Source organism: Alternaria arbusti, assembly GCF_024043155.1.
Source record: "Alternaria arbusti strain BMP 1465 chromosome Unknown scaffold_13, whole genome shotgun sequence".
In the NCBI taxonomy this organism is placed as follows: domain Eukaryota; kingdom Fungi; phylum Ascomycota; class Dothideomycetes; order Pleosporales; family Pleosporaceae; genus Alternaria; species Alternaria arbusti.
Genome location: NW_026249953.1, coordinates 601303 through 623218, shown reverse-complemented (window position 1 = coordinate 623218; position 21916 = coordinate 601303). Strand labels below are relative to the sequence as shown.

The 21916-nt window shown below is 54.5% G+C and overlaps 8 protein-coding genes across 8 annotated transcripts; 3 read left to right on the top strand and 5 right to left on the bottom strand.

The window, feature by feature from the left end:
* Positions 1–485: 485 nt before the first annotated feature.
* On the bottom strand, positions 486–2007 carry J4E86_008487 (uncharacterized protein; the record flags this gene model as incomplete). Its single annotated transcript, XM_051448998.1, has 5 exons — positions 486–1161; positions 1212–1311; positions 1385–1649; positions 1696–1794; positions 1843–2007. The coding sequence occupies 5 exons, from the start codon at positions 2005–2007 to the stop codon at positions 486–488; spliced, it is 1305 nt and encodes a 434-aa protein (XP_051299995.1).
* Positions 2008–2671: 664 nt separating this feature from the next.
* Positions 2672–4583, top strand: J4E86_008486 (uncharacterized protein; the record flags this gene model as incomplete). The annotated part of the gene is made up of 3 exons (XM_051448997.1): positions 2672–2839; positions 2890–2950; positions 3148–4583. The coding sequence occupies 3 exons, from the start codon at positions 2672–2674 to the stop codon at positions 4581–4583; spliced, it is 1665 nt and encodes a 554-aa protein (XP_051299994.1).
* A 535-nt stretch (positions 4584–5118) lies between these two features.
* J4E86_008485 (uncharacterized protein) lies at positions 5119–7121 on the bottom strand (the record flags this gene model as incomplete). Its single annotated transcript, XM_051448996.1, has 2 exons — positions 5119–6297; positions 6348–7121. 2 exons carry the CDS (start codon positions 7119–7121, stop codon positions 5119–5121), a joined length of 1953 nt encoding a protein of 650 aa, XP_051299993.1.
* Positions 7122–8034: 913 nt separating this feature from the next.
* On the bottom strand, positions 8035–9314 carry J4E86_008484 (uncharacterized protein; the record flags this gene model as incomplete). Its single annotated transcript, XM_051448995.1, has 2 exons — positions 8035–9156; positions 9207–9314. The coding sequence occupies 2 exons, from the start codon at positions 9312–9314 to the stop codon at positions 8035–8037; spliced, it is 1230 nt and encodes a 409-aa protein (XP_051299992.1).
* A 5092-nt stretch (positions 9315–14406) lies between these two features.
* J4E86_008483 (uncharacterized protein) lies at positions 14407–16575 on the top strand (the record flags this gene model as incomplete). The annotated part of the gene is made up of 2 exons (XM_051448994.1): positions 14407–14432; positions 14793–16575. 2 exons carry the CDS (start codon positions 14407–14409, stop codon positions 16573–16575), a joined length of 1809 nt encoding a protein of 602 aa, XP_051299991.1.
* A 1220-nt stretch (positions 16576–17795) lies between these two features.
* Positions 17796–18293, bottom strand: J4E86_008482 (uncharacterized protein; the record flags this gene model as incomplete). Its single annotated transcript, XM_051448993.1, has 2 exons — positions 17796–17897; positions 17943–18293. The coding sequence occupies 2 exons, from the start codon at positions 18291–18293 to the stop codon at positions 17796–17798; spliced, it is 453 nt and encodes a 150-aa protein (XP_051299990.1).
* Positions 18294–19731: 1438 nt separating this feature from the next.
* J4E86_008481 (uncharacterized protein) lies at positions 19732–20217 on the top strand (the record flags this gene model as incomplete). The annotated part of the gene is made up of 2 exons (XM_051448992.1): positions 19732–20007; positions 20068–20217. The coding sequence occupies 2 exons, from the start codon at positions 19732–19734 to the stop codon at positions 20215–20217; spliced, it is 426 nt and encodes a 141-aa protein (XP_051299989.1).
* A 691-nt stretch (positions 20218–20908) lies between these two features.
* Positions 20909–21531, bottom strand: J4E86_008480 (uncharacterized protein; the record flags this gene model as incomplete). The annotated part of the gene is made up of 2 exons (XM_051448991.1): positions 20909–20947; positions 21184–21531. 2 exons carry the CDS (start codon positions 21529–21531, stop codon positions 20909–20911), a joined length of 387 nt encoding a protein of 128 aa, XP_051299988.1.
* Positions 21532–21916: the final 385 nt, after the last annotated feature.

Genomic DNA, 21916 nt, shown 5'->3' with positions numbered 1-21916 from the left:
GCCATGTCAATAGTCTCATCCCCTTTTCCTTGTAACTGGTACTGGTACGACGGAAAACCTTCTTCCGCCGTGTTTACCCGTAGTACAGGATTCACTACTTCCAACCCACAGCGAGCGTTAGCGTTGACAACCCGGGTGGCGGGCCGCCCATGGTACAATCCATTACATAGTTTGCAGTCTAGGGACATTGAGGATACTTTCTTGACGGAAAAATGCATCACAGCCAAGTCACGACAAAGGTCAGCGTTGACAAAACTAGTGGCATTGCCGGACATGGCTGAGAATACTGTCTTGACAGTCGTAGTAATTAAATCCGACGTCTTCTGGGTTGGCTAAAAATACATTGGGGTATAAAACTGATTTTCTTTGTCGTCCATCTAACGACTGGTTTTGATCTCCACGAATGAAAAAGGAAAGGCGTAGCGTCGTTACGGTCGTGTCTGTGTATATGTACAATGTTCAGCTCGCGTTCGGTTTCGAGATGCTCAAACCGCATCCCCTGCGTCCATATATCTCGGCGGCGGCGAAATGGGATCGGACAAGGGTCCAGCATAGTTCACATCTTCGCTCGTGGGCCGGCTGCGGTGTAGTAATGCGCGGCTGAGGCTGAGACGCGACGGTTGGCGTGGTTTCTTCTCCTCCGGCGCCTTCCATAAAGGGAGGTCTGTTGCGTCGGACGAGGTGCGAGTGAGGATAGGGTCAGCGCTGCTGCGTTTCGTGTAGCCCATGTCTGACGGGAGGGGTGTTGCCGCGGTGTTTGGGCGCGTTATAGTCTTTGCTTCGTACATCGATTCCAGTTTTGGTGATGAAGAAGCCTTCTTTTCGATGCCGGTGTATTGTATGCCCAGCTCCGCGAGTAGGAGGTTGTTCTGCGGCGTTGCATGCAAGTTGAGTTGGGACAGGGAGTGGTTCGTTGTTCGTGGAGATGCTCGCGTGCTCTTCATTGTGCCGCTCCTGCTTCCGTCCCTGGTGGTCATGTCGCGTGCTCTTGAGATTCCCATTTTCATGAGTGGGCGGAGGGTTGCCATGCAGCCGACGATGATGCATGTGCCGCATTCGACGGTACTCCATATGGACACGTTGGTCACGTCCCAGAAGAAGTCTTCGAGTTCTGTTAGACCGGTTATGTAAGGGAAGCGGATTCCGGAGCAGATGCAGCCACTGTGATATGTTAGTAGAGCGGTTTGAGAGTGGCTTTAGTCGAGACGTACAGAGCTGCGAGGGATAGGATAAAGCCGACGGAGAATTTGTGCCGCAGATCCATGTTGGCGTACCATAGAATGGGGATGGGTAATAAGAAGAAGACGACGTCTGTCAATGTACTAAAGGTCGCTGTGGAGTACTTCGTAAGCTTGTGTGTAAACAATTCATTCGCGCCACATACCTTGTTGATAGGCAAAGAAATAGTCGACCTGCCGCGATTGGCAGCGACCGATGATCTCGTTGACTGCGTACTTCTCCAAGTTGGGTCCGCATCGGAAGATGACGTAGAAGAATGCAGACATCGATGACACAATGTTGGCAGCGACGGTCACGTAGATGATGATGAAGTGACTGCGCCTGACGACGATGCGGGAGAAGAAGATAGCCAGAGAAATCTTGACCAGCATGATGGCCATGAGATATCCGGTTTCTCTCACAATAACCCACTGTAATGGTTAGTATGATTCGCGACGACAAAGTCAGAATACGCACCTTTGTCACCTTCTGCAACTCATCTGCACTGGTAATCTCGCTGGTTCCGCCAGATGCTTCAACCAACCAAACTGATCCGCAGAACAAAGTGAAAGTCAACTGTTAATATTAGTCATTGATCACTCGGCAGGGGTGACAAGAACCTACACCGGCAAGCAGCATGACGGCATCGTCCCAGCCAAAGCTGCGGATGATACATGTGCGAGTCCATATCCTGAGCAGAATGAATATCCAGGACACAACCAGGAAGGCAATGGTAATCCGTTGTTGCTGTTCGGCGGCCATCGCCAGGTCGGCTGAGCTGTGCACCATGGTGTCGAGAGCTGGACCGAATGTCAAGCTGACGCAAAGCAACGTTGCGCAGTGGTATCAAACGAGAGTAGCGTGTTGCTCGAAGAGAGCAACGTATGGTCGTTCATGAGAAAGATACAACAAGAAACGGCGGGACCTGCATCGAAGGGAAGAACCGGTTTAGTATCCCGCATCATTATGTTGAGTCGAGTTTGGTTGACTATGGCTTGTAGTAGCATGCACAGCGGCCCAGCCAGTCTATCAAGTTCCCAGTAGACTATTGCCCACCAGCGGCCTTCTCCATCCTGTGAGGAGCTCTGGAGCTGTATCCAAAACTCTAATCTGACGGCTGAGGCGAATCCGAACCTTGAGCTATCGTTACTCGTAGTGTAGACGGCGGCGCTGCGGGGACGCTGCCTAGCGTTGCCGCCCCATGTTGGGCTCTACGGGGTCTTCTCCGACACTGGATTAGGAGTATATGCATGGCAAGTATGCAGGCAGACGATTATAAGCGGACGCGAAACATACAGTATGCGTGCGGGGGAGTCGGTGGGGGGGCGTTGAGGGTAGTGTCAGGCACAGGGTGGGTCTGAAAGGGAGAGGGACCTCGGGATTGGTGATCTCCCTGGCGCTTGGACCTTCAGATTTCCAGTTCCAGTCCTGCTTCCATCGCAAACAAGCAAACATGACCCTGGCGGAGAAAGCAGCACGAGGCGAACCGCAGAAAAAGAAACCGCATCGGCCACCAAAAACAGGCCTGGATACCGGAGAGTATCGCCCCTACATCAATATATCGACACTGAAGTTGGGTTCGCACTGTTCGCGTCCGGTTGGGTACCTGGCTCGCATGCACGTGAGTGATCAACACTTTTCCGCACGGTCTACCACATTCGCCTTAGCCAGGGACGCCACGATCCCAAATACCAGATACCCGTGGACCGAGGCGAGCCTAGACAGACGATAGGTGCGGGAGTAGTCGCGACTTGCGAACGAAGGTTTGCACGGAAGCTGCCTGAGGTGTCCGGTCAGGGCAGCCATACAGCACACTCCAGACCCTTTCAGACGCGCTTCACCCCTGCTTGCTGTCGCCACGGGCCCTAGCTACCATCCCCGGAGCTTGCATGCTGTACCTCGTGACGTCAATCTAGCGTCCCTTTACAGCACTTGAGGAAGCGAAGATCAGCATGCCGCCTTCACTTCGCCGACGAGGAGGCCAAGCACACCAACATCGCATGCCCCCGCCCTCACCACCAGAAGCCCAAGACACGTCCAGCGACGCAGACCTAGACGGTCGCCAAGATGTCGAAGAAGAAGAGCAGGATGCCTCCGCCGCCGACGACGACGAAACACTTGGCGACGACCTAATCGGCCTCGAAGGCGATGAAGAAGACCAAGAAGAAGACGACGAAGGCGACGAAGAACTCGGTTCAGAAGATGGTCTCGCATCCCCAAACCTCCCCTCAGATAGTCTACCCAACCTCGATCCCCCACCACCTTACCTCCGCGAAATCTCCACCCTGGCATCCTGGACCGTCTCTTCTTCTAAACCAGGCTGTTCAATTCCCCAACTGCGGCATCCGAATACGAACCTCTTCTGGCAATCCGATGGACCACAGCCTCATTATCTCAACATCCACTTCTTCAAACTCGTTCGTATTGTGGGATTGAGACTGTATCTCGACTTTGAACAAGACGAGAGTTATACGCCTACGAAGATCATCTTCCTCGCTGGCAGCGGGCTGAACGACCTGCAGGAATGGGGCGAGATGCGATTGGAGAGTCCGAGGGGATGGATCTGGGCTGAATTCTCGGGGGTAGGAGATCCGGATAGTGATGATGAGGGTGGAGACGACGATGACGAAGAAGCTGATGGAGGTAACGCAGGCGAACGGCCACAACGTCTCCTCACAGACGCCTTGCACTTGAACGGCGGGAGGAGAGGCAACGACGCATCTTCTGATTCCGAAAACGCGGCGCCGGGCCAGGGAGGGGATCTGGATATGCAAACTCCAGGACAGCAAGACACGCCTATACCTCCCTATCCATCATACGACACCCCCCAACCCACCCAACAGTCACAACCCCCTCCACCAGGCACCCGCACCCGCACCCGCCGCGCAAACCTCCACCCAAACCCCACCGTCACACCAACCCAAAACCACCCCCCATCCACGCCCATCCCCCCTCAAACACAACCACAAACACTCCCTCGTCCCCACCCCCGCGCCCCTTTCGCATCCCTCTCACCCAACCCCGCTCCCCGCCCCGCTCCCTCCAATACTTTCTCAACGCCAAAGTTACCAGTGCTACGAGCGCATCTGGTTCAAATCAAGATATTGGAGAACCATCAGAATGGAAAGGATACGCATTTGCGCGGCTTGCAAATCTTCGCTCGCAACGACGAAGACGGGTTTAAGGGGAGTGGTGGTGGTGGGCAGGGACACAAGGGCGTGACGGCGAGGATAGAAGGAAGTGGATTGCAGGAGATGGTTAGGAGAGAGAAGAAGGAGAGGAAGAGGAGGGAGGAGGTGTTGGAGTTGGGTGGGGGGGTTATGGGGATGGGGATGGGTGGAGGAGGGATGGGGGGTATTAGATAACATCGGGCGTTGAGTGGAGTGATGGAACTAGGAACGCACCGAGCGAGCGATCTGTCAGCTAGTTCCTTCACACCACGGCATTGAACATCAAAAGAGACAATAATCGAGGAATCTGGCATGGAGTAACCGAATGTCAGCATTAACATTCAAGACATTTCAAAGTATCAAGTACCAAGCAACGATGAAGAAATAAAAAATTTAGATTCCATAGCCTACGCCATCCCTTCCATTCCATTCCTTCCCTATCCTGTCCTTCCATTTCCATCATCTCTCGTACATTTGGATATACCTTTCCTCCCAGCTTTTAGTTGTGTATAAATGTCCGGCATGACATCGATTCCCTCAAAAAGCAAGATACAGATACATATGTGACCGGATATCTCGCGATCTATAACAGGGCGCCTAGGAAAATTTGCTTTCCAGCCCTAGAGGCAGGAGAGACAGCGTGAAGCCGAAGTCGGCATGCTGCTTACACAGGACTGAGCCTGTTGTGGTTTGTGGCTCACTGGCGACCTAGATGAACAGTTCTGCTCATCTAGAAAAGACCCTTACCGTCCTTCTCCCCAAGTGTATTCTTCAAATCCTTAGGCTCAGCCTCCTTCTCCGGCTTAGCGACCTGCTCGTCACTCGGGCCATTCTTCTTGTTTTGCTGCTTGCGCGGCAACTTGCTCGGACTGCGATTGCGGTCCATCTTCTCCTTGTTACCATTCGCATTCTCCTTCTCCTTCTCCTTGACATCCTCCTCGTTGTCCTCGTACGCCTGCTCGAGCTTCTCGCCAGCAGCCTCAGCCTTACCAACAAGCTCCTTAGCAATCTGCCTAGCCTTCTTGCTCGTCGCATCAGCGCCCTCGTCAAGTTCTTGCAGTTTCTGGCTCACGCGGCGGTTTACATTTTCGAGGAACTTTTGGTTGGCGGGGGACATGCTGCCCTTGCGCTCGTCTTTGATGTGGCCGTTTGCGGGCTTCCTTCCGCGGACGGCGTCTCTAGCGCGGTTCACGCCCGAAGAGATGGCGTCTTCGGCGGATTTGTCGAGAGAGTCGAGTTCGCGCTCTACGTTGCGGCTGGCGTCACCGGCGGCGTCGGAGATGGTGCGGTGCTTGAAGTTCTGCTTGGAGTTGGGGGTGGAGCGGCGGAGGTACGACTTGAAGAAGAAGCGCATGAAGAGAATGGTGAGCGGGGCGAGGTAGATCAGGTTGACGTAGATGGCGAAGGCTTGGCCCGAGGTGTCGACGCAGGGAACGGTCTGGTACTCGGTGCGGTAGAAGGTCCTCTCGACTGTCTCGTGGGGGTGGAAGAAGTCGTGGACTGCGTTGTGGGTGGGCGCAGGCTCTCCGGCAATGACTTGCTGCGGCTGGCGAACGGGGATGGGCTGGCCAGGGACGGGGATGTTCTCTGCGAGACCTTCATCGCCAGCGGCGCGGTAGATGAGCTTCCTCAGGAAGGCCACAGCAACACCAGTCACGGTGGGCAGAGCTTCGGCAACCGACTCGGTAGCAGAGGCAACTGCGGATGACACGCTGGACGAGACCACCTTGGGCGCGACCTTCTCAGCAACCTTGTATGCGACCGAAACGGGGACGGTGTAGGAGATGAAGAGGTGGATAGCGGCGAAGGCGGATCCGACGAGGAACTGGGTGATTTGGAGGGTGGTGAGAGTTCGCTTGACGATGTTGGGGACGCGGTAGCCGAGCGCAGAGACGGTGTAGTAGGTGTACTAAACGATGTTAGTGAGGGTTTTCTGTGTGTTTTAAAAAAGCTGCTTACCATCATGGCGTGGATTCCAGAGTTGACCGTGGCAAACATCCAGATAGGAGGCGACATGAAGCGCATACCAGCCCACATGGACAACATAGCGCCGGCATGGTGGTACTTCTGGAGGGTAGTACTGCGCTTGCCCTTTGCGAGAATAATGGCCGTGTCAAGGACCTCGTAGAACTTGGAGAGGTAGAACCACCAGCCCCAGAAAGCGAGACCCTCGTTCCAGATCCTGCCAACGTCGGTGGTGTCGGGCAGGCCGTTGGGGCCAATCTGAACCTTGGAATTGAGGCTGCTCCAGCTGTCGTTGACGTTGCTGTAGGTGACGGCGTCGCCCAGGCCGCGGGGGCCGTGGATCTTGCAGAGGGCGTCGATGGTGCCGACAACGGCGTTGGGCTCGCTGTAGTGAGGGAACGAGTGCTTGAGGCAGCGGATCATGGCCACGCACGTCACGGCCGAGTAGACGGCGAGGAAGACATTGTGGAAGATGACAAAGGCGTAGAAGGGGCGGGTTTTGGCGATCCTCCACGGCTTGTTACCGTGCTGGCGGTTGTACCAGTTGACGTACGTCACGGCCACGAAATAGACGGAGGCGATGGTCAGCGGGACCTTGTACGACAGCGCGCCCTGGTAGATGTCTTCGGGGATGGGGAAGGGGTTCTGGAAGGTCGACTCGCCCGACCATGGCGGCGGAATGGGCGAGGGCGCGGCATCGGGAGGGAACTGGAGGACAGCCCTCGACGGCCAGTCGCCGGGGTGGAGGGAAGGGCCTGCGCCGGACATGGTGGGCGTGGCGGCGGGAGACGATGCGCGGGTGGAGGGGCAGGTGGTGGCAGCACTCAATGGGCGGGTGGTGGGTGAGGTGAAGGTGTTGGCCAGGCAGGCGCAAACAGGGTGCGGCAGAGGCAGAGGGTCTGGGGGCCGCTGGGGTTTTTCTGTGGTCCGATGAGGTCAATGCCCAACGGTTGTGCTAAACTTTATCGCGAGAATCGGCCCTCGGAGCTCTGGGCGTGCCTATCGTCGGCGCAAAGCTGCGATAGAGTTGGTGTTGATGGTATTCGGAATCTCGCTAGGCACGCGATGCCACCTAGGTGTACTGCTTGGGCTACACGCACGAACCCAGGGCAAGGCGCACAGGTTATATCGTAGAATTAAGTGCACAGATATGCCCGGAGCGAGGACGCATGCAGTAAAGGTGCGTCGGACAAGGAGCTAGAAGCAGCAGGCAAAGGCTTCTGGACGTCCCTCTTGGTTATGCTGAGCGTGACGGGCCAATGGCGTCGCGACCAGCTACCGAGGCGAATAATCACCACCTCCCACTGGACACCCGCCTCGACAAGACCCTCTTGAAGTTTATCTAGAATTTACATCTGCTCGCAAGTCTAACGCCATGGGGTAACAGGACTATACATCCCGTCTTGTCGACGAAAAGGCGGTCGTCATCTTGCGTTGTGCGATTGTAGAGATGCATGCTGCAAAATTTCTGCAAGGATGCTGTGAACCTGTTGAGGGTCCGGCTAAGCGCAAATCTGGGAGCAAAAGCCACCGACGCCGTAACTGGGAAGAGGCAGGGTGACGTGCCGCAGCCACATCTGGGGAACAGGTTTAGTAGCATGTACACTGGTAATATTGCTATCTCGCTCAATCAACTTGATTGTTGGTATCTTTGGATTATTGGTAGACTATGGGTAGAGACTCAAAACTTCGGCTTGCTACTCAGAGGAATCGGCGGCGGTTCACCCGAGCCGTCGCTCAGTTCCTTCTTCTTGGGCGGTGGCGGAGGCGGTGCCTTTTTTCCTAGGCCTCCCGCACTACTTTGCGACGACGACTGCGCTGGGCCCGGGGGTGCACTCCCCGATGCGAAGTTGTTCATTTTGCCAGCAATTCCGTACTTTTGGTTTATAGAGTTGGCCGACTTCCACCCAGACGCGACCTGATCTCCATGCCGCTGCTGGAAGTTGTTGGCAGTTGATGCCGCTCCTTTCAAGTCGGAAGCTGATACCTTTGACGGATCATCGCGTAGGCTGCTGGCGGTCCGCAGTGCTGCCTGCTTGTCTGCCCACGACGTGCCAGTGGCTGGGGGAGCTGCTGGTGATTTTGGCCCAGACATACTTGCGAACCTACTCTGCAGCTCGTTCATTTGTGAGCCGCGACTAGGCGGGGCAGGAGGTGGTAAGACAGATCTTGAAGCTGAGTTCTGTCGCGGTGGAACGGGCGGTGATGGGTTTGCGCGAGGCGGTACTGGAGGAGAAGCTGTCCGCCCGATACCAAAGCCCGACACCGAGACACCTGCTTGACCCAGGCGACCCAGAGCACCTTGGTTCAGCACTCCCTGCTCAGGTCTCGCCTCTTGTGTCGCCTCATTGTAGGTAGGTGGAGGAGCCGGTGCGAATTCATCGGGGTTCGAGTTCTGGCGCGGTGGTAGCGGAGGCCGTGGGGGCAGGCTGGGCTTTGGTTTGGCGGCACCTGTTGTCGGTGGTGTCGCAGCGCCAGGTCTGAACGCAGGCGGCTTGGGCAGATGCGCTGTGCTCAACCCCGTAGTGTCGGGTCGGTATGGCCCTGGGGCTGGTCTGTTTGCTTCTTCCTCCTCCCTCCTCCGAGCCTCTTCTCGCTCCTGCAGTCTTTGCTTTGCCGACCCAGCAGGTGCAGACGACGGTCCGGATGGTGCAGATGCTGCCGAACCGCCGCTGTAGTCGAGTCTCTTGGGCGGCGGAGCAAACTGCGAGGGGTCTTTCAGGGATGATAGTGGTGCTGACTGGTGATCGCGGGCGGCTTCTGCATGGGGGTCTTTACCCTGTGCCTTTCCAACCCATCCTTTCTACACACCGTTAATCCACGGTCGATAAGGAGGAAGGCAGGCTTACATACCACCTGTGTAAGTTTCGAGTCGCTCGCTCCGCCTCCACCGCTCCCACTGTTAGTGCGATTCTTCTCGGGATGCCAGCCTCCTTTGGCGACGCTCTTGAATTTGTCCATGCCGTGTTAGCGGAGGAGTCTGGGGTTAAACATTGGCGTCGTGAATGCCAGCGGATAGCGGAACCGATGCGTGCGGGCCGATGAGATCATCAGCCAAGCGGGCCTTTAGCACATGTCAGCTCAAGCCGGCACGTCGGTCGGACTAATGCCCTGGGACTGGCTGACAACACGCAGCAGAGTTCCATCGGGACATTGAATGCCGCATGACGGTGCTGTGAATGCTGAGTCTGCGTGGGAACGCTCCATGTGTTTGTCGTGTAGAAAGATTCGAGGCCGCCCGTCAGCAGGCGCCACACGTGCTCAGCGGAGACTCACAACACCCGGACTTGAGAACCTCCCGCACTGCAGCTGCAATGCATGGCTTAGTTCCGTGTTTCATGTTTGCTAGCTGCAGCTGAGGGGAGTTTGTCGCGATACCATGCCTCAACGGTACCCACTTGCAACATCCAGGACGAACAACTGCAGCTATAGCCTGTCACAGTCAGCTCTATCGTCCCGGCCCTACTCCCATCCAATCACCCACCGCGATACGGGCACTCCAAAAGATCTGCATACCAGCTCAGTCGGATGTGCCGGACTATCCTTGCGATTGTTTGTTCAACTTCCCGTCACCACAACGAAGACACCATGAGTATGAAAGCGGCATTCCAGGCGATATAACGAACAAACGCCGTCAGACTGCGCTCAGCACGCAGATACGATTGCATCATACTAAGCTTTGTTAGATCGACGGCTAGACATTAGCCAGGCTAAATTTACCCCCTCCCGAGCAGGTGGGGTTTGTTCGTCTTATAGGCGTCGAGGCTGAGTCCGTCTCTCCCCAGCATCCCAGCATGTAGCCAACCGCGCCGACTCTTTGCAGCCGGCCCTTCGGACTTTGATTCTGTTGGCTTGACAGCTTGCATCGCACACATGTTGCCAGACAACGGGTAACATGTCTGCGCCACCCCAGCCGGGCGGCCACTTCTCAAAGGATTGCCCTCCCCTCTCCGTGTCCACTTTGCATCGCCTTTCAAGACCAACAAGACGCCCATCAATCCTCCCAGTCTAGGAGTCCAGCAGAAGAAACGACTCGCTGCCTAAGGATACATAGTGTGCCGTTTTCGCGTCATCGATTGGACTACCAACCTTGGAAGGTCACGCCCAAAACCCGTTCTCGGCCCCGCATCTCCCATCACTGGTCACAAAGTGGAGCATCACCACCACCACATTCCAGCTCCCCGCCTCGGTCATATCTAGGTGTCAGGCATCTCCGTCTGATTCCTGTCTCCTTACTGGTGTCGTCCCAACACACCACTGCGGCTCGTCCATACACAGCTAGTTGCTCGCGTCAGCGGTTCGTCCAGCCGCAATGGCTCCGCCTAGGAAAGAGGAATGGGACGAAGATGAAGATGACAGAGGGCCGCCCTGGCCCACGGAAACTGAAAGCGATGATGAGATAACGGTTTCTCTGGTTCCAGTCGTTATCCCAACTGCTGTTCCATCGGTCGAACCAACATCGTATACTGCGATGCCGTCGATCACCCAAGTGACGAACAGTGTATGGAACTCCGAACTCTTCAGCCAACCCTCGCCGCCTCCCAAACCTGTTCTACCAAACGAAAGACCCCCTGGGTATCCTTCGAATCGTCCCTGGCCTCCTCCTCCATATGGACCCACCCCATCGACTCAAAATTGGCAAACCTCCGCTTCTGCAACAACACCATACGCCGACCACTTGCCCACAACTTCACCATGGACAACGTCAACGTTAACATTATCGCCCGATACCTTCGGACCACCATCCCCAACAAACATCTTTCCCGGCGCAACCTTACCTCAACCTGAGAAACACACGAACAATACACCCATTTACGCCGCCGCAGCTATCATACCCATTGTTGTACTCGCAATCATGGCCAGCGTGACCTTCCTCTGCGTGCGCAAACGAAAGAGACGGCGCGCCGCTGCTCTAGCCACCGAGCGCGAGGTGCAGGAAATGAAAATGACGACTCCATCTCAGACATCGCAACCACACGGGAACGAACACGTGCACCCATACATCGCACCGCCTTCAAAACCTCCTCCTCCATCACACCCCCCAGTCCTCCCACCAATCCCCACCTCCCTATCCCTATCACACCACCAACACCAACACCAACACCAACGTAACTCCCACCTCCTCCCCCCAACATCCACACCCAGCGCCTTCCACCCCATCATCCTCGGCCCCATCTCCCACTCCAACTCCAACGGCGCCTACCTCACCGGCATGGATACCTCAGACATGGTCTCTGTGTCTTCCAATACGCTCAGACCGATTGAAGATCCCTTTGGCGATAACAGTAGTTTGAGTGAGCCGCCGCCGCCGTATCGACCTTGTAGTTTGCCGCCGCCGAGTTTTACTACGGAGAGGGCGAGTGGACGTTGGAGTGGTGGGGGCCCGCCGAGTTTTACGACGAATTCTTTGCGTAGTGCTGGGCCGCCTAGTTTCTCGAGTGGGAGTAGTCTGATTGAGAGGGAGAGGGAGAGGGAAGGCGGTGGTGGTGCTTGGATGGGTTCGAGGGCGCATCTCATTGAACGGAGTCCTTTTGATGATCCGGATGATGGGGATAGAGACGATGGTGTTTCGGAGCTGAGTAGACCAACACATGGGAGGGTTGGTGATGGGAATGGGGATGCTATGTCTGCTGTGTCGGATCTTTCATACCAGCGAGAGACATTTGATGAGTTTACTAGGAGAGGGTTCTCTTAAGTGATCAAGGGAAGCAGTATTTCTGATTCGGAGTGTACATAGTTTCATGGAATGTATTTCGTTAATCACCCTGCCTACTTCTGCCTCGTTCTATAGCTGTTCGTCATGATAGGTTATTCTCGTGGTTAGCTTCCGAGGAATCTAGGAGCGAAATGCCAAAAGCAGATTGAAGGAAGTCTGAAGAATTGCTGGAACATACACAGTAGGCTTAGAGGATGAAGATGAATGCGGCATACAATCTGTTATCGCTACATTAAGGGTGGTGGTGGAATCGATGAGGTCAGAACGTGCTGGAATAGACGCAGTAGCAGTAGTAGCAGTAGTAGCAGTAGAAGTAGTAGAGTAGCAACATCGAAGTTAAGGTACATACAATTCCATACCTAAGTACTATGACGTATTTTGGTGCACTCCACCAAGCCACTCATCTCGGCTAGGCCCCTCACTCGTTGTTCCTAGTAACACCTGAGACAGCCAAACGCTCAACAACCCGCGACCAATAAACCTAGCGACACCGGACGAACCGAAGCCTTACACTATCTTATCTCCCGCGAACGATGTGGAGGTGGCGCTGCGCTTGCTTGGAAGAGCAGGTGAGTATCGTGTGAAGATCAGCTTAGAATGGTTCGCGCGCAATCGTTCCTTCGACTTTGGGAACGCTATAGTATTTTCGCGAATTCCTCACCAACCACAGCCCCCAGATTGAAAGAATGGAAGAACTGAGGAGTTGAAGAGGGGTTGGTATGGGTTGGATGGATTGGATGAACGGGTTGGAAAGAACGATTGGTACCTTGCATGAAACGGGTGGCGGCTAGTGTTGGCGTGAACGGCTATCGAAAAGTTCAGCTCACATGTTAATCGCAGTGGGTGTTGAGGTACGAGGTGGGATGCTTGCCTACCCCGCGATTCATGCTGAGATGGGATATCTTTGTTGGAATGTAGATCTACATTTATCAAGCAGACGAATAATTAGACAATACTCACGCATTCCCTACAATTCATGCAGCTCACAAACATACATCGATCTTGGGGCCAAAAGCATGCCTCCTCCAGAGTCCACACTACATCAAATGCGGCAAGTGCTATCGTGGCCCATTTCTCCGCTGCCCTGCCTGATTTAAAAATCTAGAGCGTCCCTCGGACCATGATTCGCCGGGAGCGGGTAGCTTTTATCCAGGTACGTGGGTTTTCTGGCATGATGACGGCTAGATTAATCATTTGCCAGCTGGCAGTCACTTTTTTTTCTTGGTTGCTTATTTGCGGCGCGGAGGGATTCCGGAAACGTTGTGGGGTGGAAGGATTCAGGAGTGCATGGTCAGGCTGCATGATTGATGGAATGGAGCTCGAGGACGGGTGCTAGTATGTTGTAGATGGTAGCTGGTAGATGATTTACGCTTGCTCAGGAGGTTGATGGAGAAGGGCTGCGCTGGTTGGTGGGCCAAATCAACGGATTAGCGTCGGCATCTAGGCATTGACCTCGTTGACCTGTCATTTCTACCCATCTCATCCTTACGGCACGCATCACCCAAGCCATGGTGTCGTTCGTTCCGTGTCCGTTCGCGACTTAGCTCATCGTTATGTTTGGCCCCATTCGCTGCTAGGCGCATGGCTGCGGTTGGGTGAAGCGTCGGCTTCCTTCGCCTGGCTGTGCGTGCTGGCTGGCTGGCTGCGGCGACGACAAAGAGCCTCTCTTCCATGCTTCCTCCCTGCCACGCCCACCCAATTATGACAGCCTCGCTATATCGCCCTCGCCGGCCCATGCACCTGCGGGCTCGGTACCTGAGCTAGACGCCTCCTAGCCCTCAGGAGACTTGGCCTAAGCCGCATTCCGGGTGCTGCTCAGGCGGTGCTGCCAGTGTGTTGCGGAGTGCTTGCTGCTGCTGCTGCCAGCTGCGGGTCACGATCGGGACTATCAATTCTTCATCTTTGCCGAACTACAACCTTTGCAACTGCAGCTTCAGCTTCCCCGGCCCCACCAGCTGCCTAGTACGTGAGAAACCTTCGCCGTGCCTGGTCACCCAAAGCAAGCAACAGGTGCCTCTTCACAACCACCACGCTGTGCTGACGCCCTCGCTCGGTACCTGCTTCGACGACGTCTCACAACGCTGTCACATCCCCTGCTGCTGCTCTAGTGTACTACCCAACAGGTCTCACAGCTTCGCGTCTAGCTGTCTGCGTTTGCGAGAACATCCCGCCGTCAACAAAGAAATCCATCCAGGGCGCCTTTGTCTTCACCACCCGTCGACCCAACCCCGCCGAACGCCTCCCTCGACTCGTGGACGATCCTCGACGTCTTATATTACTGCTACATGGTCGGGAAGGAAGGACATTGTGTCAGGGCTTCGTGTCATTGGGCTCGCTATGAGTTTGGATCAGCACATATATGGGTACGGCTCTCTTCTACCTTCCCATGTGGCGGAAGACGTGTAGCGTTCGGCTGGTGCAACGAGCTTCATCTGCATACCTCCGGCCGTCCTTGGCTTCATGTCATGTCGGACCAGACTATGTCCCAATCCAGGTCTAGGGTAGGCAGAGGTCAGGCAGCACCGCACGGTTGTCACTTGGAGCTCGTTGCCATCATCCCTTGCCATGCTATCCCAAGAATACCTTTCTTTAGACTTCTTCCGCTCCTTCCCGTTCTGTTGATAGATTTCACTTTTGGTTTTCCTCATGTCTCGGCTCGCATCTGCAAGTGCCCCAGGCTAACGTGGGTCGCGTGCTAGATCGACGGACTGGCATCTCCCAAGTCCCTCCTCCACTCCCAAGTCGCTGACGTTCCCTGACGGATCTCTCAAAACACCAAAGACCGAGTCGTTTCCCCACTCGCACTTCCTCGACGCCTGGGCCACCCCACGACCTAATGGGCAGCACACCCCGGTGCAGACTCCTTCCTTCACACTCTCGACGCCCATAGGCCGGCCGTCGAGCTCGTACAGCCAACCCGTCCGCACCCCCGAAGACCCAGAGTTCCATGTCAACCACTTCGCACCGCAAAACCTACCTCTTCCGCCGGTCGACGTGTCCCGAAGGCTCTCGTCCTCGCCGGGCCCTAATCAGCTGAGGAAGGTTGGATCACAGGGACAGTTCGGCTCTCGTCCTGTCAGCATGGACTTCTCGCAGATGCAAACGCCACCTCCAACGAGGGACGCCTCGTCTAGAAGGGGTGTGCAACAAAGTGGACATGGAGTGGCAACACCAGCTACGGTGGTGCACAGGACGCCCAGCCAACTGCCGGAATCCTCAGGAGCTCTGTTTGATCAGACACCGTTTGGCTTCGCTGATCTGCAGTACACTCCACATATGATGCAGTTCCCCAGCGGTGGTCCAATGTCTGCGCCACCTATGCCTCAGTCGAAGCTGTTCTGGGACCCAGCGCATGATGGCATGCAGATGGATCTAGATGTGCCTCTGGGTGTAGACCCCTTCGGTCCTACCCCGCATAGACCGCAGCACGACATGAACTGGCAAGCGATGAACCATCCTTTGGCTAACATGATGCAAACCCCAGTGTTCCAGGGCTTCCAAGCTTCTCCCATGCCAGCGTCGTTCGCGAATACACCCTCGCAGCAGAGACACGGCTCGAGAAATGGCTCTTTTGTATATACAGCTGCAGGTGTCGATCCCAACATGCTGCTCAGCTTCTCCAACCCCGATATGACTGGTTCTTTTGGAAGCATGCCGCAGCAGCCAATGCTCGACATGTCAAGACAACCTTATGAGACGCAACTGCGCGATGCAGAAAATGAGAGGGCAATGGCGAAGAAGGCTAAGAGTCAGCATTCACGCAGCAACACAGCTTCGTCGTCGGGTTCAGCGGAAAACGCGAGACCTGTGCTGCAACGGAGCAACACCGACAGTGGGCCGAGAATAACCAGAGTAATGGACCCTCGGATAGCAATCCCAGCTAATGCTTCGACGATTCCCCGTCGCTCATCGCCACTGAAGCGTCAAAGTGGCGGATCACTGAAAGCGATACCTGAGATTAGAAGACCCCGTACACGGCTGATCATCGACGAGAGTGGTACGGCTCGCACAGAGACGATACCTTCTGGAGATGATGAGACTCCCAGGAACAGACGGCAGACTTCGCAGCAAGATCTTCGACGCCAATACCCCGGACTGTACGAGGAGCAAGACAGCGAGTCGGACGACGATGAGCCAGCTCCAATCGTCAGCCGCAACCCATCCTTCGTCATACCCCAACCCGAACGTCGAGCGACGAAACACGCCCGAGCAGACAGCGGCGGACTGGAACGAGCCAACTCCTTCAAAATGGCGCGCTCCGTCTCCGCCTCCCGACTCGCATCCGACGCCCTCTCCAAGTCCTCTTTCGAAACGCTACGATCAACCCGCCGCTCCGCCGCTGCCGCCGCCGAGAACACCATCCGTCGCTCCAGCGCCATGGAGCGCCCCAGCCTCCGCGAACGAGACCCCGAAGACATACACATGCCCGACTCCCCCGGTGACGCACTCGGCGCCTTGAAGAAAGTCGTCGGCGCCCGCCAACAACGCATCGGTACGCTAGCATAACCTGTCGCTTCCACTTCCTTCGACTGACAAGTTCAGAACGCGCATCGCAAAACACACTGCTCGCGCATAATCAACGGTGGGCGCAGGCCTCGGCTGATATGTCCACCCACCCCCCTCCATCACACAACCAACTTCGCCAAGCCCTGTCGCACGGCGCCTACGACCCCTACTCTAATTCCTTCAACGGCTCGCCGACGACTACTACAACGCCCTCGACGGAATGCAGTAGTAAGAGTAATGATAGCACGAGGTGCGTGTGCGATGGGTTGGTCGATGATGCCGATACGTTGATGGTGCAGTGTGAAGCTTGCTTCAAGTGGTTGCACATGGGCTGTGTGGGGTTGAAGGAGGAGTGGTTACCTAGGGTGTTTGTTTGCGTGTTCTGTAAAAGTGGGAAGGGGGAGAGTCCGTTGAAGGGGAAGAGGGGTGGGAGACGGTGATGGTGCTGTGGGTTGGGATGTATAATGTACCGTGTGTTGTATTGGACGGGAGAGCAGTGTTGAAGTGGAAGGAGCTTGCTGTGCGAGCTTTGAGACAGGCGTGGCATGAGTAATGAATGGCAATTTACGAGATGATGTTTGGATGGTTGTACAATTTCGGTGTTTGGTACCTAGGGCTTGAATGGAGGTTTCTGGGGTGGAGATGTGGTTGATGGGGGAGAGTAATGAACATAAGATTACATCGGGTATGACTGCTACTTCACGTTCATACCACGCGTACTTCGACTCCATGGAGGGGTGAGGTACTGATAAGACAGCGAGTCGTGATCGTTGTGGACTTGGTAGGTAGGGCAGGATGAGACATCACACACGCATGATAGTTCAAGATGTGGTGCACTAGGGGCTGAGGACTGCATATACGTTTGTACAAGAAGGGTATTAACTAATACAAGACTAGGAAAGATACGTGGTGTACACAAGATAAGTTCGATCGGGGGTCGAAATTAGGACATTGGTTGCTTGCAGCGACGGTTGCTATAAGGCTTTCTGCTAATCTATAACCTGCTAGCCCTGCAAGTTGATGCAATAGTCCTCAGCCTCGAACAGACTCAGCTTCCTGAACAGTGCCCTTCCTATCTGTACGTAACTTCCATGCCCAGCCTGCCCGCCCGTTTGATGTAGCTCATTGCTGTCGAAACACAGCGTCACTGACGTTGCGGTTGTTTTGTGCGTCGATTGCGTTCATAACCTGCTTGAACACAAAGAACCGGATCTCTTCGATCAACTTCTCGCGGTCATGTCCTTGGCGACGATTGAGTGGTTGTCGATGAAGGTCTGGAAGAGCGGGGCTGCGTAACTGACACAGATGACGACAGTGATGGCCTGGATGATGAGCATGATGATGGCTCTGGTGCTTTGCCAGCGTACGTGCGCCGCCGCTTGGCCTGCTTCGTCCATGCGAGACTGCACTTCTTCGCTGCGTACACCAGTGGCCGGAGTAGTCCAGTCTGGAGGGGAAGGCTTGAACAGGTTGGTGATATCAGTCCAGGTTGACGTGGATGAAGCGGTAGGATTTGCCGGTGCCGGTGCCGGTGAGGTGACTGGTGAATTGGGCGTTGTGCTTATTTTCTCTTCGATCTCGTAAGTGGTGGGGGGGTTGACTGAGAAGCCCATGGTGTTTGTGTTTCGTGCCTTCGTGACGGTGTAGAGAGAATTTGATGGCGGTGGTGAAGAAGAAACAAGAGTGAGAAGGGGAACGGCCTCCTCTTCATCGTACATGATGGCTACGTCAGCACCTGGTGCGTGTTTGTGAGACGAGATGCGATGGGCAGGAGTGTGCGAGGTGGAAATCTAGGAAGGGCAAGCGCACCGGGGTTTTACAGAGCAAGTGCGAGGCCTTGCTAAGACAGCAACTATGGTTGGCACTGCCACACTACCCACTCAAAAATGCGCATATTACTATGAAATAACCGTGCATTTGAAAGGGTTGGGGTCGGGTTTTCGTTCAGCCGCAAAGAGGCACGGCATATGAAAAGATTGATTTGAAGAAACCGTGCCAAACCATCTGTCGCTGGAGAACTCAACCTGAGGCATCGTTAGTTTTGGAAGAGGGAGTGAACGTTCTCCGTACGGCGTCTGCGCGTCGCTCCTCTTCATATTCATCCCTCTACTTAGCTACAAAGACCCTCTTAGCATCCTTTCCCCCGCGATGGTTACGCGACTAATCTGGACGAAGAGACCAATGTACAGGATTTCAGTACACGCTTCGCAATCCTCTTACTGTTCCACAAAGTCGTCGAAGATGGAGGAAAAGACTGGAAGGTGACGATTTGGAGAATTTATTAGCAAATATACAGCTCTTGATCTCAGCAACCTACCTAGGTAGAGACTGTGCTAGAATCTTTTGCGCGTCCATGTCGTGACAAGGGGAAGTTGACGATGTTCCTCTCCTATGCGCGGCGTTCGTAGGAAGGGGGGTACGATAGTCGCCTTGTGCCTTCCAAGCTCTTGTGTTGCGGATATCTCTCATCCGAGAGGGCCTGATTGGATGGGTACAAGTGAATTGCGAAAGTGGCGAGTCCCGTCGCGATGGGCCATTTGTACCTTCCGAAACAACAGCGAGAAGCCGACATTCTTCACTCCCTGGATGGACGTTACGCTCCTCCAGGCGAAGTTTATTGGTTGTAGTAATGCACAAGCAAAGACGCCTCATAGGCTCCTCTGCCGATGTGTGGCTGAACCAAAATCCGACCCCAACTTTGGTCCACCCAAGCCACTCTCGCTACCTATCTACGCGGAACTACGCCCATGCAGTGCGCTTCACAGCCCCTATGAAGTACTGGACACTCCGCCACATCCACGGTTCTCATGTCTCGTGTGATGAGAACCTCGTACGTAGTAAAAGCCTGGTTATTAGTTGAGAGGCTCTACTACGTGGATGTGCGGAAATTAGGTAGGTAGTGTGGGCGGTCAACCAAGGTTACCATTGTGGCAGGGCATCGAGTTTACTCTTTAAATTTAGTCGCGCTCCTACGTATTTCCTTCGTCTATCTACTTTTACCCATCATACATCATCCTCCAGTGTATACCAGGTACAGACATGACTATTATGTACGATACAAAAGAGACTATTCCGCTTCTCCCTCTTGTGTCTTCTTCACCACGGCCAACCACTCCTTGCTCCACGGCCAGTGACAAGCAAGACGAGCAAAGCAACATGAGCACTCCGACCAACCCACCGTCAAGGCCATCCCCTCTCCCAACGTCGGAATGGACCCAGTTCGTCAGGTCTTCGAGAGATGACACTCCCCCTCGCTGGGCCACCCCAGCCACTGGTGTACGCAGCGCCGCTCATCAGATGATCCTTGATGAGAACGACCAGAGGAACCGGGCAGCCAACGCAAAACATGCATGGGATTTCGCGGTATTGGTGGTCAAGACTATTGCCGTCCTCATCATATACTTCCACTTCATATCGCATGTCAAGGGCTCGGTAAGTCTTAGCACAAGGATACCGTTTAGCAGAATTATGCTAATGATCTCATTTTTGCAGGCCAAGGACACCACTGCCATCCGCCAGTCCGCCCCCGTCCTCGACTACGATACTATTCGCGAGTCTCTATATGCCGACCTGCGTAAGGCCGTGTTCGAAGATGTTAAAGAAATGGTCATTGCAGCCAAGTTTATTGTCCGCAAAGAATAGATATGAGACAAGGCGGGTGATGGCGCAGATGGCAGAGAACGCACATTGGGCTGAGGAGGATGTGAGGAGGCGGCCGGTAGGCAGATGGCAAGCATGTAGTGGCAATGAGAATACAATTGCTCTAATCTTCGTCCGATGAGCAGGCTTGCCAGTAATGTGAGGATTACGATGCTCATTCGTTTCAAATAAACCAGAGGCATGCGAGGCGGCGTCGATAATGATAGTGAAAAAGCGAAGTGCATGATCATCGAGGCCATGCTGACGCTGTGTCATTGTGGTGTGAGAACACGGCTATGGGGAATGATGTTGGGGGGATTGGCTGAATGCGAACTCCGTGAAAACTTTATTATGGCATGTGGAAGCGATCATGACTCTGAGGTACCATCGCGTTGCAGCAAACATAACACCAGATGTGTAGGGCAAAGATGTGCGAGACAGCCGAACGTTGGAGAGTGAGGCTGCTGGCCCGAGCCTTGCATTCAAAAACGGCGAGTTGATGAATGACGTATCGTTCATGTGTATAGGAGGCCAGACCAGGTCAATTATCGGTTTGCGCAACGACCCAATTGACGAACTGTAGCTCGGTTACGAAGGCTGTCCCATTGTCTTCACGCTGGCGATGGCCAGTAGGTGTCAAGATAACCTGTATGCTGAACGAAACCCTGTCCTTCCGAGGTCTCAAGACCAACTATTACTCGCATCGTCCCACCACTAGTTCTTGTGCGGTAATCTACTGAGTGTGTTTTGTACTTGGTGTCGGCGGCGTATGTGATATAGTGTATGAGGACCACCTTTGACGCCGGGATTGTCTTCGAGCCCCCGGATTCTCGCTCAATCGAGCCACGATCGCGTCATACTCGCGGTTAAGTAATGCGATCTGTTCGTCCGTCAAGGTAGACCAAAACTATGTAGGGCATTAGCATACTTAGTTTCTTTGCAAAAAGTATAACCATATATCAAACATACCTGTTCAGTTCCTGGTGCGGCGTCGATTGCAGGCGTGGTCTTGATTACTGCCTTGGCTTCTGGCGCGAGAACACAGCGTACGTCTGAGACCATTCCTGCTATCAGGTATACCATGAGAGCGAGGAAGAGTAGTTTGGTAAAATGAGACGCCATTCTCAGTATTCTCATAGCGCGTTCGTGGTCGTCCTTCGCGCGCTGAAGTTCTAGTCGAAAATGCTCCCTCTGGCACTGGAGGTCAAACTGGAACTGCTCTTCAGCCGTTCGAGTTTGAGGGGTTGGAACAAGCCATGATGAATTCGGTGTTGATGAAGTGTTCGGTACGTAAAAGGGGAGCTGTTCGTCGTACATGACTGTGTATTCGTGAGCTATAGCTTTCGGTGTTGAAGTTGCAGAAGTGGGAATGTATAGCTAAAGTCGCAGAGGACTGCCTGATTTTGTATACGAAGTGCGATAGCTGCGCCACAGGTGAGCCGTGGTAGATTGTGGTTCCGCTACCAGATGGTTAGTACTGTTATAACACCGATCACCTGGGCACCGCCATTCGATGGAGCGAAGTCCGACTACCGGACTAGAGCTCGCCCTGCTATGCTGCCTGCCTAAATGGCACAATTCGGCGATTTTTAAAATACGTTCGTGATGATTACACACAAGTTTTTGCGTTCGTTGATGCAGGATATCGCTCATTGTAGCCGTTCGGGCCAAGTCTGGGGTGCTTGTGTCATTGGTACCGAAG